General features: G+C 38.8%; 2 protein-coding genes across 2 annotated transcripts; both read right to left on the reverse strand.

The window, feature by feature from the left end:
- On the reverse strand, window positions 1846-2950 carry LOC109824090 (ATP synthase subunit d, mitochondrial-like). The gene is made up of 2 exons (XM_020390612.1): window positions 2663-2950; window positions 1846-2001 (listed from the first exon to the last, which is right to left on the reverse strand). Exons 1-2 carry the CDS (start codon window positions 2834-2836, stop codon window positions 1867-1869), a joined length of 309 nt encoding a protein of 102 aa, XP_020246201.1. The 5' UTR covers window positions 2837-2950; the 3' UTR covers window positions 1846-1866.
- On the reverse strand, window positions 13427-17613 carry LOC109823614 (cytochrome P450 71A9-like). Its single transcript, XM_020389891.1, has 2 exons — window positions 16727-17613; window positions 13427-14137 (listed from the first exon to the last, which is right to left on the reverse strand). The coding sequence occupies exons 1-2, from the start codon at window positions 17609-17611 to the stop codon at window positions 13529-13531; spliced, it is 1494 nt and encodes a 497-aa protein (XP_020245480.1). The 5' UTR covers window positions 17612-17613; the 3' UTR covers window positions 13427-13528.

Consider the following 17839-nt stretch of genomic DNA (forward strand, 5'->3'; position numbering starts at 1 on the left):
CACAACCACGTCCAAAACCACCACCAAAACCACCAAAGCCCCTTTCGACCCCTCTTTTACTTCACACTCTTTTATTAAGTTGCTTGAAAAAAGTTAAACCTTTGAAGACTTAGAATGTTTGTATGGGATATATATACATTTTTGGAGAGTACAAAAAAAAGTGTAATTCATGTCCATTGTATATACAAAGTCCTGGCAGATGTAAAACTTTGATTTCAATATTATTATTCAAGAGAAATTATATATATGACAACATATGTTGACACTTAAAATATCGTACACCATTTCTAAAAGAAAATAGTTCTTTAATGCTTATGTCATATACACTCTTGAGTACAAATATGCAATATTTAGGAAGCTTAGATGGTTATGTTCATTTCAACTTGTTAGAACAAGTTGATAGAGTTTTCTTATAAATTAAAACTTGTTATAGGTGATATCTTGGTAGCTTAGATGTACTCTCCGACGTTTCTCTCACATGATGCAAGGATGGATATACTTCAAGTTCAAGATTATGATTTATCTATCATGAATATTGGGACATCGCAAGATACATCCATGACAAATTATTTTTCTGCGGTAATTGTTGTGCACGGCGCGGAAGCCAAACAAACAACCAACTATGATGCTTTGAGAAACCAAACCAACAAACGCCGAGAGAAAGACCAAACAAAACACAAACACCAAAGTTTTACGTGGTTCGGCAATTGCCTACGTCCACGGGGCAAGAAGGGGGGTGGGTTTTCACTAATAGAGAAGGAGAGTACAAATTGAGATTACAAATCGCTCAAACGAACCAACTAATCTCACCAACAAATCTCTCAAACTCTCAACCAATAACCCTAACAAATAGCTCAGAAAGATCTCTCTTTTCTGTGCTCCAAAATCCCCAGATTTGCTCCACCAAAACCCTCAAATCGTATTGGTATTTATACCAAAACAGAAACCCAAACAGACTGCAAATAGGAACTCTAACTTTCCAAAAAACCCGTCATAAGTCGACTTAACAGTCTGCATAAGTCGACTTGGCAGAGCGAAAAACAACAACTGGAGAAGAGATCATAAGTCGACTTATCAGACCTGATAAGTCGACTTGGCAGAGCGAAAACCAACAATCCAGAACAGAACGTAAGTCGACTCATGCACCAACATAAGTCGACTTACCATAAGTCGACTTATGCCTGTGCATGAGTCGACTTATGACCAAAAATCTGCTTTTTCCAATTCTTCTCTGTGCTAGAGAAAGGGAATAACCTTTTTCTACTATTTGGTTCTAAGAGTCTGAGACGGGATAATGTTTATTGTCATGCCTCAATAGAAATTCAGAAGGGAATACCTTTTAGTTAATTATCCGCATCTTGAAATTTGAGAACTGACATAATATCTCAAAATTGGAGATTAAACACCACCTTAACTAGTCATTCTGATGTCTGATGTTTCACGGGTCAAAGATTTGACTTCTAAGTCTGATGCAATGCACATTAATATTCAGTATTGAAATGGATGAGCTCAGCTGCACAAGCTACATTATTCTGCTAGACTAGTGGCACTAAATTATTTAGCCACGTGGAAAGTTAAATAATCTCATATTTATGCGGTAAACATGTACCAAACTTTATTTTCTAAGCCTCTAAAAGCGAAAACCACTAAAACCAATAAATATATGAGATACACATTGCAATATTAGTTAATGGAAAAAACCCTCCTAAATTTATGTTCCACTGTTCAACTGTTAATACAAATTTGCAACAGCAGACATGGCTGCATATTTGTTACTGCATTACAAGAATATATTCTATTTTAATGATAGGAAAAATTTCATAACACAATGTCATCGTAAAATCCAAAAAAATTGAAGAAAAGTGCTCAAAGAAAAACATAACAGAAATCAAACGAGAGATAAGAAGGACGAAACATACTATCAAAAGCTTCTTTATACATATCCACCAAACGGGAGCCAATTCCTTTCCTGTAATATTCCCAGTCAATAGGTTGAGGTTCCTACATGATTAATGAACACTCATGTCATTAGTCTAAGTGCAAAATATTAGCATAAGATAAACACCCACGAAACAAGAAAAATCAACGGCGCCTAAAGGGTTTTCATCTTTTTTTGATAGAAATAATACTTTTATACAAGCAATATTGTAGTTTTGTCACAATCTAAAGAAATATTATTTTTCTTTTGTATCTCATTGTAGTTTTGATTATACTGATGTGAGGAAAATGTGGACTTTTACACATATTGTGACACCCCTACTACAAATTCCTGGCTCTGCCACTGGCTCGGGTGTATATTTCAATCTAGACCACCTTTGGGTATTGAAGAGAAGAGGAAAGCAATACATCTAACATGAAAAAACAAATAAAATGAATCATAAAATGATGAAAAATCAGATTCAAACCAATTAAGATAATACTTGGTATCCACCCCGTGCCATTAGAACAAAATTTCTACAAGATGCAAACTGGCTTTGGCCGATTAACAGTGTAGAAAGACATAACTTGAAATAGCACTCCATTTCCTAATGACAGCTGAACAATTGCTCACGGAACGGCTTAAGATAGAAAATGGTAGTAAATTTTCTATCTCCGATCCCTCAAAATTTCAACAAATCGAAAGCTTGCAAAACCCTAGATCCGATCAGCTGAGGGTTTTCACCTGGCTGAACTTAGTCTGGAGTTCGTTGTTGACCTCATCGAAGGCTCGCCGGAGGTTGGCGTACTCCTTGCGAGCCTCGTCGGTGATGAGGACCTTGGCCATGCCGTCCCAGTCGATCATCGACCTCGCCGCCTTCGCCGCCGTCTCCACCGCCTTCTTCCCGCTCCCGCTCATCTTTCTCTCTCTCTCTCTTTCTCTCGAGATCGATCGATCGATCGATGAAAGGATTGATTCGATTTATTTGTTTATTTTGGAAACTTTTATCGTGAGGAGAGAAATGGGGGCTCGAGCTAGGGTAACAGGCTGGGGATATAATATGGAAGGTGTAGGTGGGCCTTTACATGGGCTGTTTAAGAATGCACAGGCCCAGAAATTTAAGCATTGCCCCTTTTATTGTACAACATTTTAAATCAGTGTAAGCAGAATATTAGTCTAATCACAAATAGTAGATCACGTGATCACAGTCTAGGTTAAAAAAAATATAACAGCATAAATAATTTATTTGATTCTCAAGGGTATCATGTGGTCACAGTCTGGGCCTTTACACGGGTATTATTGCTGATGTAGCTTCTATTGGTTTTCATTAATATAAATTCCATTTCGCTTAAAAAAATAAAATAAAAACAATATTATAACAGCATAAATAATTAAAATACCAGTATAATAGGTATAATTTGAGTACAACAGTTAAAATATTAGTGTAATCAAAGTATTTTTCCAATTAAAATTTCAATAAAATCACGAAATTTGAAATGTATACCAGAACACTTGCCCGCTCCATTTTCGGTATGGGCACCTTATGTGAGCTATCAGTTACTCAACCCTCCGACCCAACCCCTCAAAAAAATGAAGTTCTTTTTCACTAGCCTCTTCTTATTTCCTATTATCTTCATTCATGTGTTTGATGGGATTTACAGAAGAAAATGCTTCCGGAGAAAATGGAAATATTCTGCTTTTTCTTCTTCAAATATCAGTTGCATATAAAGAAAGTTGACAGTAACTTAGAATGAGATTTCAAGTAAATAATATGTTTTTTTGTTAGCATAGCAGCATTTTCAAACATCAGATACAGACAATCTTCCGCCCTAACAAACAATGTATACGGTAAAGGATTAGAGGAAAGACATGAATGAAATCCACACAAAAAGTGAGAAATAACTTATTGCGAGCCACCCCCGAGAAAAAAAAAAACTACTGCCGAGCCTCTTCCGTTCAGGAAATTGAATTCTGGACATGAACAAACTGTTGTGCACGGCGCGGAAGCCAAACAAACAACCAACTATGATGCTTTGAGAAACCAAACCAACAAACGCCGAGAGAAAGACCAAACAAAACACAAACACCAAAGTTTTACGTGGTTCGGCAATTGCCTACGTCCACGGGAAGAAGGGGGGGTGGGTTTTCACTAATAGAGAAGGAGAGTACAAATTGAGATTACAAATCGCTCAAACGAACCAACTAATCTCACCAACAAATCTCTCAAACTCTCAACCAATAACCCTAACAAATAGCTCAGAAAGATCTCTCTTTTCTGTGCTCCAAAATCCCCAGATTTGCTCCACCAAAACCCTCAAATCGTATTGGTATTTATACCAAAACAGAAACCCAAACAGACTGCAAATAGGAACTCTAACTTTCCAAAAAACCCGTCATAAGTCGACTTAACAGTCTGCATAAGTCGACTTGGCAGAGCGAAAAACAACAACTGGAGAAGAGATCATAAGTCGACTTATCAGACCTGATAAGTCGACTTGGCAGAGCGAAAACCAACAATCCAGAACAGAACGTAAGTCGACTCATGCACCAACATAAGTCGACTTACCATAAGTCGACTTATGCCTGTGCATGAGTCGACTTATGACCAAAAATCTGCTTTTTCCAATTCTTCTCCACAGTAATAATATATTGTTATTTATTGTGCATTATTATTTGTTGGAATGTATGGAAGTAGCTGTTTTTTTAAGAATGAATTGCACTTTGCTCATTATGTTTCTTGTTTCTCTATTTTTATAGGAATTGCAGTATGTGAAGAATGTTGATGATAGCACTGGTGATGAAAATAAAAAAAGACAATTCTATTGTTGACCTGCATGTCGGAATGATGTTCTCTACTCATGAAGAAGCTTATGAATTCTACAATGCATATGCTGAACTTAAGGGTTTTAGTATTCACAAATGTACCACATCCTGGTCAAGAAAGAAAGTTGCATTCATTTCTAGAATCTTTGTATGCGACAATGAAGGCTTCAAATATTTGAAAGATAAAAGAGATGATAGGATAAGTGCTCTTTGCACAGCTAATACAAGATGTGGATGCATCGCAAAAATGATTATAGGACTTGTTAGAAGTACAGGGCAATGAGAGGTTTAGAAATTTAAATAAAATCACAGTGATCATTCTTTATCCACTCCAAATTGGGTAAAGATGCATCATTCACACGGGATAATTCATCAAGCTCCATCAATAAGAAAATTAATAGATGCTCTCAATGGAAAAGGCTTACGTCCTTCTACTATTTGTAAGATTGTAGATGCTACTAATAGAAATGACGGAGACTCCCTCACTCCACAAGAATGCCAAGCTCATCTTAGAATAGGACGGGTAAACAATAGGGACAAAGAGTATGTCTCTATGATTCGACATTTTCAAGGGAAGAAAGTCTCTGATCCACAATTCTACTTTGTGTTGGATCAAGAAAATGATGGAAAAATGAGAAGTGTTTTTTGAGCATATGGTAGAGCGATGACTTCTTGTATGCAAGTTAGAGATGTGGTTTGCTTTGATGTTACTTATAGAACAAACAATTAGAAGTTGCCGTTGACACCATTTACTAGCGTTAATCATCATCAACGATCTACTCTCTTTGTGTGTCAACTACTGGCTAATGAGATGGAGGAGACCTTTATATGGCTATTTAGCTAATAACTACAATATATGTCGGGTATAGTAGCTTTTGTTCATGGCATTTAATAGGAGTTTCCTATGAGATCTTCAATCATTGAAAAATGTTATGGCGAGGAAGTTTTTATGAAATAAAATAAGTGGTATTGGAGTAGCACAAACAAGAAGTTTGAAAAGTGTTGGAAAGAAATGCAAGATAAATATGATTTAGATAAAAGAAGTTAATTGGTAAATTTGTATAATCATTGAGATCAGTAGGCTCCCGTTTATCTTAAACATACTTTTGCTGCTGGTGTGACATCTACTTAACAGAGTAAGGGAATAAATGTTTTTTTGATAATTATATATGACCGTGCAAACTGAGTTGTATGATTTTATTAAGCAATATAGGAGGTTTAAGGTATTTTATATCATAATTAGCTCAGACGACAATAAAAAGATTATAATGAAACAAAGAAAAAATTTATATTTCCTGGGCTTCTTTTTTGTGTGTCGATCGAGCGTCGATCTTGTACTCTGTTGATGCACCAACTAAGATAGTGGGTCTTTCGCTATTGATGAAGACTTTGTTGCTTGGAAGGTATCTCAGTCTTCTTTTAGCATCAAAGCTCAAGAGAAACACAAGAGTGAGGCTGGTGATCTCTTGATTTTTTCGTGTGTAAGTCTTAATCTCTCTATCCGATCAGCCCCCAAAAATGAGCAATCTGCTCTCCTTTTATAGGCTAAAAGAGAGAGTTAATGGCTTTTAATTATGGGTTAGATAGCTATCAAAATAGGAGATAGTGGGTAGCAGTCATCCCCTTAAAAATAACCCTCAAATGGCTGTTTGGCGGGTATCACTGACTCAGCGAAGCTTGCTGAAGATGTTTAGGTGAGGCTCGCTGAAGATGTTTAGGCGAGGCTCGCTGACGTTTAGGTGAGGCTCGTTGAAGATGTTTAGTCGAGGCTCACTTAAATGTGGGTTAGCTTTCTTTGAAGTCATGGATGTTGTGACCCACTTGGGTTGCTTATGAGCAAAGTTTGTTGATTGATGAACTTCGTTTGTGAGTTTGAATTTAGCACAGAATTCAACTCACTTTGACATCCCTAGTGCTTACACACTATCGGCTCTATTGAGAGATTAGTTTATCCATCATCACAGTGGGGTCAGCGTCTCTTCCGAGGGAGGCAAATTTGGCGACGGTGACGCGAGTGAAGAGGCTAGTGAATGCAAGCAAGAAGTTCGTCTCGCTGTGCATTAGACTTCATGACGAGCCATCGAAAAGGAGAGCGGAAGACGACTACGATGAGGCAAGAAACGAAGGAGTCATTTCTAGTTGTACATCGATATCAGGTTCCTAGCAAAGCCAGGTGGTACAAAAAGGATTGACGAGCTCGCGAGTTTCCTCAGCTGAAGTTCTAACTTGAATGGGACTTCAAGTTCCTAAAGGGGGGACCCATGATACGAGTGTATCATCTCTTTGGAACTTAGCGATCCTTATGGGAGCTTGAGAATAGATGATTCTCATGGTAACTTAAGAATAGAGGTGTAAAACAATACAGTGGAACACAGGTTAAAGCGTGGAATGAGACGATAAATCAAAGAATCGAAGCTGTTTGGTGGAAAATTTAAAGTAAAAAGAATGAAAGAAAATTGACTTGTATTCTCTCGATCTTAATTACAATTGAATTTTCTGATTACAAAAGAGAGGAGAATGGTCTGGATTCTCCCATTTGTTTAATTTTGGGTTCTTCACGGTGGCGATGGAGTGCCTCCTTCGAATGCTCGCGTCGAATTTGCTATCCGTTAACGATCCGAACGTCTCAATTCACTAGAACAATTGATTTATGTGATAAGTTTGATTAAGAACTCTTAACGAGTTTTGTAACTCAGAATGAGTTAGAATTCTGTTAAACAGAGTTGTTGAAACCGAATGATCGGTTAATATACCAAGTGTTTGAATTCTTGATTGCTGAGGAATGCTTCAAGATCTTCTTATTGCCCAGAATCTCCCTTTAGCCGATCTTGTGGATGATCCGATCTCCAAAAATCCCTCTCTAGTCCGATCTCAAAATCCGATCCTCAACTCTCTTGAGTTTGTTGATATTTATAGGGGTATTAGGAGTGTAACTGCCCCCATAATCCACGCATATATGAGGGTTTAGTCATCCTATTAATCGGGTATAACGACCCACTTAAACCACTCCCCAGATCGTGGGTGAACAACGGTTTTCTTGAAACCGTATGGATCGCGTTTGAATGAGTCAAAGTCTTGACTTGCATTCTAGGTATGATCCTGCATCCAAATGCAGTATCTGGAGTCGCGTTTTGCAGCGATATGGAGCTGCGTTTGCAGCGATATAGAGCTGCGAAATAGCTGAGGGTGTAGTAATTGCGTTGACTTTGGAAATTACTTGTGTTTCAGCTACAAGGATTAATTCTGCATCTTGGTTTGAAGAAATCGTTGCCTTGTAATCTCTTCTTGATCCATAGGAGAATCCTCTGATTGTAGCCTTCCTTTGTTAACAAGAAAGTCGTCTGATTGTAACATTCTTAGTCAAAACTGGCGGTTGAAGTCTGATAGGGGTCAACTATCTATTATAATTTTTAGACAGCCTACAGAAGCATCCAGTTTTTAGCCCGTGAGTCGACTCATACATGTACATGAGTCGACTCATCAGGTTTAGTCGACTCATGCCTGTCATGAGTCGACTCATGAAACCCAACCGTTTTGTCAAAAGTTTCTGACCAGTCGACTCATGCTTGTCATGAGTCGACCCATGTGTCATGAGTCGACTTATATATGCACATGAGTCGACTCATCGATGGTTTTCTGGTTCATTTGGGTTTCTGTTTGCACGAATTCCTATGGGGTTTGGCTTGGTTATTTACCACTTTGCCATCTACGCTGTCACACCTATATAAAGGGTTGGTTTAGGGTTTTAAAACAATCAGATATAATCAAAGAGAGATTCTAATCAAGAGAGATTATGGTTTAGAGAGAATTGAGAGTTTGTTCCTGATTCTAGTGAGATTGTGAGAGAGGGATTGTAATCTTTCTATACTCATAATCTAGAGGGAGTATTTTCCTTCGCCACATACTGAATCATTCTTGTGTTTCTGTCATCCTCTTCTCAACCCACCTTTGATAATTCCACGATCAAAGGTGCTCGCACGTCAACTCGTATCATTTGGTCTCTATTGCTAGGTAGATGAAGATTGAGTGGCAAGAGCTTCGTGCCTTAATTTTTCTCATGAGAATGATGCCAAGGGCTTGGTATGTGCCTTGGTTTTACCTTAAAAAGACACCAAGGACTTTGGTCTCTGCTGCCGAGTCAATAAAGATCAAGCAGCAAGAGCTTCGTACCTTGGTTTTACTCATGAGAATAATACCAATGGCTTTGATCTCTATTGCTAGATCGATAAAGATCGAGTGGAAAGAACTTTGTGCCTTACTTTTGCTTGTGAGAACGATGCCAAGGGCTAGGTACGTGCTTTGGTTTTAAAAAAGACACCAAAGGCTTTGGACTCTGTTGCTGAGTCGATGAAGATCGAGCAGAAAGAGCTTCATGCCCTAGTTTTGCTCGTGAGAACAACACCAAGGGCTTGGTACATGGCTTGGTTTTACTCTGAAAAGACACTAATGGTTTTGGTCTCTGTTGTTGAGTCGATGAAGATCGAGCAATAAGAGTTTCGTGCCTTGGTTTTAACATGAGAACGATACCAATGGTTTGATACATGCCTTGGATTTACCCTAAAAAGACACTAAGAGATTTAATCTTTGTTGCCGAGTCGATGAAGATAGAGCAGCAAGAGGTTCATGCCTTAGTTTTACTCATGAGAATGATATCCGAGGCTTGGTATGTGACTTGGTTTTATCTTGAAAAGACACCAAGGACTTTGGTCTGTGTTGCTGAGCCGATGAAGATTAAGCAAAGAGCTGCGTGAGTTACTTTTACTCATGAGAACGATATCATGGGCTTGCTATGTGCCTTGCTTTTACTCTCAAAAGGCACCAAGGGCTTTGAAGTGGCAAGAGCTTCGTGTCTTGGTTTTACTCACGAGAACGATACCAATGGCTTTGTTCTGGCCATGATTTTACTCTGAAAGGACATCAAGGTCTTTGGTCTCTATTGCCAAGTCGATGAAGATCGAGCAGCAAGAGCTTTACGTCTTAGTTTTATTCATAAGAATAATACTAAGGGCTTGGTTCGTGCCTTGCTTTTACTCTAAAAAGACACGAAGGGCTTTTGTCTCTATTGCCGAGTTGATGAAGATCGAGCGGCAATGGCTTCATGCCTTGGTTTTACTCATAAGGATGATACCAAGGACTTGGTTCGTGTCTTGGTTTTACTCTAAAAAGATATCAAAGTCTTTGGTCTTTTTTGCCGAGTCATGGTCTTCTTTGCCGAGTCGATAAAGATTGAACAGCAAAATATTTTGTAGAGACATTCTCTGAAATATTTTACATTTTATGACAACCCTAATGTTTACTCAGCTTTTGTTCTGTGTTTGTCTTTTGGCTGAATTCTTTTGCTGCCATGGCATTGAGCGATGGTGGCAGCTTCTGGTTTCAAGGTCTGAAAATTGGAGATCAACTATTTCTTCAAGAGGAGAAGAAGAGGCCCCATGGTGGGCGCCAAACTGTTTACGTTACAAAGTTGATACTTGATTTGGGAGGATTAACTTTAGTTTTTGGGGTCCCTTATCGCTTTTGATTGTTGATTCTCCCGTCTTAGGTCTTTTGAGCTGTATGTTGCTACACAGATAATAGAAGTTAGAGACACCGATGATTATTTTCTCTGGCATACCATCCAACACTCAAGTCAATGACTGTTTCTAGTTAATTTGAAGAGGAAAACATAGTATAATTTTTTGACTTTTTATGTGTAAAATTGCTTACCTTGGTTTAGTAGAAATAATCTTTATTTATAGAGGGTTTACGAAGGCACGTAGGTAATTTCAGCTGAGTGTGTGAAGTATTGGTTCATACCCTACTTTACACGTACCGGCAGCTGATTGGCTGAGTCGTCTTTGCACAGTAATGGGATTGTTGGAGTAATTCGAGGAGCTTTGAATGCTTTGCTCGAAAGGTCATAATGACTGACATTGCATTAATTGCTTGTTGGTGATTGGCGGCAAAGTGTAGAGGTAGACTGTGCCACATAACTTTTGATGATGCTTGTTAGGCTGTCCACTATTCGAGATGCCTTGTGTCGGGTCCGAGTGGAGAACGCCTTTGTCTTGGAGTTGGACATCTAGCAGGACCTGTGTCAGAATCACCTTTCATCTCGGATTTGTATCGTGAGGAAAGTCGGCTAGCATATCACCCAGGTCGTGCTTGCGAGTGCCTTAAGAGTCGGCCAGTTAGCTATCGTGTGGCCGCTCTTGCTGGTCTTGGTAATTTTCAGGGTACATCTTTTGTATAGTTGTATCCATAATTGATGCCCTTCACATTCATATAACACACCATTCTAAATCTACTTGGTATATTTTGGGCAGTTTGATAATATGGTTGAATTTAAATAACCCTTTAAACTATAATTTGATAATTGATTTGAACGAGTATAAAACAGAAAAATATTGACTTTGCCTAATTAGCAATAAAATGTGATTGTACATAAGCTAAGTGGACAAATTATGCATCTTCTCTTTAGTTTCATCCAAATCGATTACTTGCACTAATATTTCAATATTTTTCTCGACCTTTTTCACGTTAATACTGAGGCATCTTGCCAGTCAATTTTCTCGTAATCTCAAAATGAAAAGAAAACCAACAGTTTTGTTCTTTCCCAACTGTCATCTTCGCTGAAATAATATGTGCAAAATCTCATGGGGGACTAAACTTTGCTTCAAGCCATGACAAAACTGTTGGGGAATTTCAGTCTCCCCGCTTACCACGATATGCGCAACTCGAAAGCCAACCCCAATCAATAAGATAGAACAACCACAATCAAGAAAAAAAGAACACCGAGATTTACGTGGTTCGGTCGACCAACTTCGACCTACGTCCACGGGGCAACAATACGAGAAATTCACTATGTATCAGGGAGAACTACAAGATGAACCACTCAACTCTCGTCTTTCAATCTCTCAACCTCACATACATAATCAACTCTCATATTCTCTCCAAAGCCCACTCATTGTAATCTTTTGCATGGATAAAGACTATGAAACCCTCTCTCTCTCTCATCTACTACATCTCTACTTTTTCTTCATGGTTTTTCCTCCACCAATAGAAGAATATATATAGGAAAACCAAAACCCTATCTCTAGCCTAACCTCCTAATTAGAATAAGATTCAAACTCCTAATCATGATAAAACTCAAACTCCTAATCATGATAGAACTCTAACCCTATCTAATTCTCATGAAGTTACACAAAGAATCAAAGACAAAATCCCAACAATCTCCACATTAGATTTGATTCCCAAACTCCCTTGAAGATATACCATCATCGTCTTGAAACTTTGCCTCTCTCGCTAGAGTCTTCTATTTTTTTCGCACTTCAAATCAGAACACCTGCACTCTCAATTAGATGCCTTCATGATCCTCACTATCTTCTGCTTCGCCGTGACGCCTCCACCTCTCTTGTTGTCCTTGTGCTCCACCTGCATCGCTCGTCTCGAATCATATCGGTGCACCTCTCCTACTTCACACTACGAGCTGGATGCCTTTATCTCCTCTATCACTTGGCTTGGATTGAATATGAGCGCTCACCATCTTCAAGTCCAACGCCACCATCTTTATCTCCATGTGTGTCACTCGGTCATGCTTGCTTGCAAGCTCCACCTAATCTGGTACTGTCCTCCTCAAGTATACACACCAACCAACTCCTGCTCCTTATCTACCATCAGATTTGTCTTGCCGTTAAATAGCGGAATATCAAACTTCGGACCCGAAGAAGTCATCATTTTCTAATCAAAATTCAAACCAGTCACCATAGAATTTGAATTTGATGAAATTGATACCAAAAACGAACTTAGCACGTCGAAAAACCCTAGGAACGACTTCTGGATCACCAAAATCCGCCTCCAAATCCTCAATCGGCTAACAAATCAATCTGGACCGTCGGATCCCCACGTGAACAGTACCCGCCGCTACAGTGTTCTGCTTACAGTAACCTTTCCCTTTTTTTTTTCTTTTTTCCATCTTGATTCTTGTAACGCCGATTTTTAATCTTGCACGGCATCGTCTTCTATCTTGCAAACTCGTTCCCGGATCCATCACCATCGCTCTGATACCACTTGTTGGGGAATTTCAGTCTCCTCGCCTACCACGATATGCGTAACTCGGAAGCCAACCCCAATCAATAAGATAGAACAACCACAATCAAGAAAAAAAGAACACCGAGATTTACGTGGTTCGGTCGACCAACTTCGACCTACGTCCACGGGGCAACAATACGAGAAATTCACTATGTATCAGGGAGAACTACAAGAGGAACCACTCAACTCTCGTCTCTCAATCTCTCAACCTCACATACATAATCAACTCTCATATTCTCTCCAAAGCCCACTCATTGTAATCTTTTGCACGGATAAAGACTACGATACCCTCTCTCTCTCTCTCATCTACTACATCTCTACTTTTTCTTCATGGTTTTTCCTCCACCAATAGAAGAATATATATAGGGAAACCAAAACCCTATCTCTAACCTAACTTCCTAATTAGAATAGGATTCAAACTCCTAATCATGATAAAACCCAAACTTCTAATCATGATAGAACTCAAACTCCTAATCATGATAGAACTCTAACCCTATCTAATTCTCATGAAGTTACACAAAGAATCAAAGACAAAATCCCAACAGAAACTTGTTAACAAGACCATCCTTATTGCATGCGAAGTTTAGTCAAATATGAAATGCCAAATATCACAAAATAAGCTTAATTAATACCATTCCAACATATAACTCATACACACATCAATCATTAAAAATATAAACTACATATGTTGATAATCACTGCATTTTATATAGGCAATCACTTTGCTTTAGCAACTAAGCACAAATTGTTCTTCATACAAGTAGCCAGCGAAAAAACCTCTCCAAAATCCATATCTTCTACTTTCATCCCAAAGGGCGGCTCCCAATCAAAGGAATGCAAGAGATTAGCCAAGGTAAGATCCATTATCGCTAACGCAAAGTTGACCCCAGGGCAGCCTCTTCTCCCAAATCCAAACGGCATGTAATCAAAATATTGCGTGGGTTTATAATCTCTATCATTCTCTAAGAACCTCTCAGGCCAAAACTCATGAGGGTTCTTCCAACTCTTTGGATCCATGGCTAAAGCTTTCGCATTGATGAAAACCATAGTTTTGGAAGGTATATCGTATTCTTCAATATTGCAGGGTTCGATAGTCTCTCGAGGAACCAGGAATGGACCGGGAGGATGTAACCTCAGGGTTTCCTTGATCACTAGTTTTAAATAGTTGAGGCTCTGAAGATCACTTTCTTCTACCTTGCTTTTACTTCCGACAACTTGTTGAATTTCCTTTTGGAGTTTCGACATGACTCTAACGTTCCTCATTAGCTCAGCCATGGTCCATACTATGATTTCAGAAGATGAATCGCTGCCTCCGATGAATATGTCCTGAGATAAAATAAGAATAATCAATTTCATCACTTTTAGATTATTTTCAAGTCAGCAAATTGTGTCAAACGAATGCAGTTCTCTTAATTTATTATATATAGAAAGAGAGATTGATATAGATATAGAACATGTTGTGGAAGCATTTATGGAGAAACTGGATCGTTAGAAGTCTAAACAAGGGTCTGACAAAAGAAATTGACTTGCAACGAAGAACGGGCCGATCCCCCAAACCGCACGTCGCTCTAAAAATAGCGTATTTTTTTTCGAAAAGGAGGTCTCTTTTTTGAAATTTACTCCGGATTGAGAGATATTAGACTTTTTGTCAGTTATTTACTAGTTTGGGTAATGTTTTAAAATTCTATTTTGATAAGGAAATAAATCTGGTTTGATTCTAAATTTAACTAATTTATTTTTTTCAATCACGGTGTGTCTTTTAAAGATAGTTTTGTTATTTCTATTTTTAGTATCATTTAGGTCATGGTAAGAGTCTAGTTTGTTTTTTTATTTAAATATAGGATTGAAAGTCCTAGAGGTATAATTTTTCTTCAATAAAATTTGTTTTAAATTACTTCATGGATTTGACGTTGTCTCTTTGTGAATTCGAAGATCGCTCTTTGTGAATTCAAAGAACGTCCCATGGTGGATTCTGAGTTTTTTTTTTACTTCCACGCTACATCACAGATGTACATACATACATATTTGACCTATATAAACAAAACAACAAAGACGTCTAGTCTAGAGGTGGGCGTGGGCCGGGTCAGTTCAGCCTGTGACCAGACTTGCTGGGTTTAATGCCAGGCCCGACCTAACCCAGGCCCGACTGTGTTAGAGTGGGTCGGGCCTATTTCTTTGATCCAGGGTCTGCGTTTGGACCTAACTCGGTCCACGACCCACCTAGGTGCGAGCTAGGCCTGACCTGGCCCACGGCCCGTGGGATGTGGGCCGACCCATGAGTTTTTCATCCAACTCCCCACCCTCCCTTTTTTACCTTTTTAATTATATAAAATTTGTATTTATAATTATAAAATTATTTCTAATTTATTTATTTAGTAATTTAAGCTTGTATTAAACTATTTTTAAACTTGTATTAAACTTTTTAATCATTCCAAGTAGACAACAACGAGTTTAAAGATTGCTGCTTTGTTTCTCAATAGGCCAAAATACCCAAGAGTCAAAGACCTATGGTCTTTTGGCTTTGTTAACAGCTAGCGGCAGACCCAAAGGGCTAAAAGAATAACTAGACTAACCAAAAAATATATCATGGGTTGGAACGGGTAGGGCCGGGGCGATACGGGCATAGGCCGAGTCTACTTCTCTAACCCCTGGTTTGGGTTAGACCCGGCCCAACTCGTGAACCGCAGGTACATTATTGGGCGAGTCAGGCAATCCCTCCAGGCTGAGCCAGGCGCCACCATGACGGGGTGGTCGAAGGCGTGGTAATCGCATGCCACCTAAATGTCTCAGTCAAGCCAACCCACATTGTTAATTGACCTTGGATGGTATATAGGATTACTAGGTATCCTTGTCTAGGGGGCGATTTCTCCTTGACGCCCTACAACCTCCTATGACCAAGGACCTTATATCTCATATCTAATTTATATATATAATTTATATTATATTATTATATATATATATATATATATATATATATATATATTGTTTTGGGAGTTAGTATAAATTATAATTATTTGAGTAAATATTAAAAGAGACTATTTATTTGTGTATGACTACATTACCCTCAATGATATTATTTAAAAGTTGTTTATATTGGACTTCATGGTATGCTGGATCGAGAGGGCATCAGAAGAGACGATAAATACACCGATACAATAAAATAAAAAAAACTTGCAAAAAATTGTGTACTGCTCTAAAAGAGCAGCCTTACCTCATTCAAGATTGTGAAAATTTTAAAAATGATTTGTTTGAATAAATTAGATATGACCCCTTATCTGAAGCTTTTTTTTTCCCAACGAAGCTAAAACTGAGAGTAGTTATTTACTTATTTTTTATATTTATAAAACAAGGAATTCACAATCAAAACTTCATGTGCAGAAACTTGAAAGTTATTTCAGACTGGAAGAGTTCCGAGCTGCACATTGTAAGATGATGGACCTCATCAACTGTTAGTTTCTCCATCTAGTCGTTGGAACATCGAATCAAATAAGGTAAGGCGCAATGAGAACGAAGGCAATCCCAATTCCTTTTCATCATCAAATCAAAACAGGTACGTTCTATGTTTCTCTCGTGATTAACAACACTACTTTTGACAAATAGTATCTAATTCTGCTTCTTTTTTAGGGAACAAATTGGAGTTAGGGTAGAATTGTCTTTTTAACTTGTACTTAACAGAATCTTTAACAAAGAGATAAAATAGGACTAAGTTTATATTTAACTAGGGGGACAATAACTAAGTTGAGGGGAAAAAAAAAAGTGAGAGGATCAATTTGAGTACGAGGCTATAGTCCGAATTGATCTTTTAGCGTAATAGTAATAACAGTAGTAAATCCATCATATGAGAACATTGAACTAACTAAATTCATTATTCTTTAACTCTTCATAATTCTATGAGGTGCGTGATAGGCTACTTACTAGCATGAGGCTCTTCACGTTAGTAATGCTTGTGAATGATGCGCTATAGCTAGGATCCTTCTGAAGCCGAAGCAAAATATGAAGCAAATCCTCATGCTCATCACCGTCGACGCTAACATGCTCTTTGATCATCTCATCAAAAAAACCATCAAACTCTTTAAAATTCTTCTCCAACCTCTTTTTATCCCCCCTAACCTCATTCACCCACTTCAACCCGGGCAAAAAATCCGACACCCAAAACTCCTCCACCAACCCCTTTGTCTCCGATATTATCTCATCAAACCTACTCTCCCTCTCCCTAAACTTATCTCCAAACATAATCCTGCAGACGAAATTATTCCCAAAATTAAGCATCACTTTAGTCAGATTGATCATAGTCGAAGACGAAGAAGAGGAGTTTTTGATACGATCGATGAGTCTCGAGACTTCGTCTTCTCTCAGGGTGCGAAAGGACTCGACGCATTTGAGGCTGAGGAGTTCGTTGATGCAGACTTTGCGGAGTTGCTTCCAGTAGTTGCCGTAGGGCGAAGTGGTGATGTCGATGCCTCCGTAGGTGAGCTTGTAGGCGGCCTGGAAGTGGGGTCGGTTTGAGAAAGCGGCGTCGTGGGACTTGATGATTTGCTGGGCAGCGGAGGAGGAGGAGACGATGAGGGCGGGTACAGAGCCCAGTTGGAGGAAGACGAGGGGGCCGTGTTTGACGGAGAGGGTGTGGAGGGAGTGGTAAGGGGAGAGGCCGAGTTGGTGGAGGTTGCCGATGATGGGGAGTCTTCGTGGGCCTGGTGGGAGGTTTTGGTGGTTCCTTTTGATGTTGGTTTTGAGAAGCAAGAGGAGGAGGAGGGAGAATGGGAGGAGGAGGAGGAGGAGGAGAGGGGCTTGAGGATCCATTGATTTAGGGGGTTGGACAAAGGGAACGTTAATTGGGGTAAGTACATATAGAGTACACACATCTTATGTTGAAGTCAGCAGCTTTCTTCCCCACCTATCTAGCTACAATAATCACCTAACTCTAATAGTGTTTACCTCCCCTAAACCAATGCTATAAATTGTTGGAGATTATGGTTAAATCTAGAATAAAACAGAGAAATTTTGATGTGCTGTAATTTTAAAAATTTT

This window comes from Asparagus officinalis, chromosome 9 (assembly GCF_001876935.1).
Source record: "Asparagus officinalis chromosome 9, Aspof.V1, whole genome shotgun sequence".
Taxonomy (NCBI): Eukaryota; Viridiplantae; Streptophyta; class Magnoliopsida; order Asparagales; family Asparagaceae; genus Asparagus; species Asparagus officinalis.

Excerpts from the sequence above, each read along its gene's own strand:
- LOC109824090 (XM_020390612.1), bottom strand. The coding sequence starts at position 2,836 with ATGAGCGGGAGCGGGAAGAAGGCGGTGGAGACGGCGGCGAAGGCGGCG. Across the intron at positions 2,002-2,662 it reads TCCAGACTAAGTTCAGCCAG|GAACCTCAACCTATTGACTG; the intron begins GTGAAAACCCTC and ends TTAATCATGTAG.
- LOC109823614 (XM_020389891.1), bottom strand. The coding sequence starts at position 17,611 with ATGGATCCTCAAGCCCCTCTCCTCCTCCTCCTCCTCCTCCCATTCTCC. Across the intron at positions 14,138-16,726 it reads ACGTGAAGAGCCTCATGCTA|GACATATTCATCGGAGGCAG; the intron begins GTAAGTAGCCTA and ends ATTTTATCTCAG.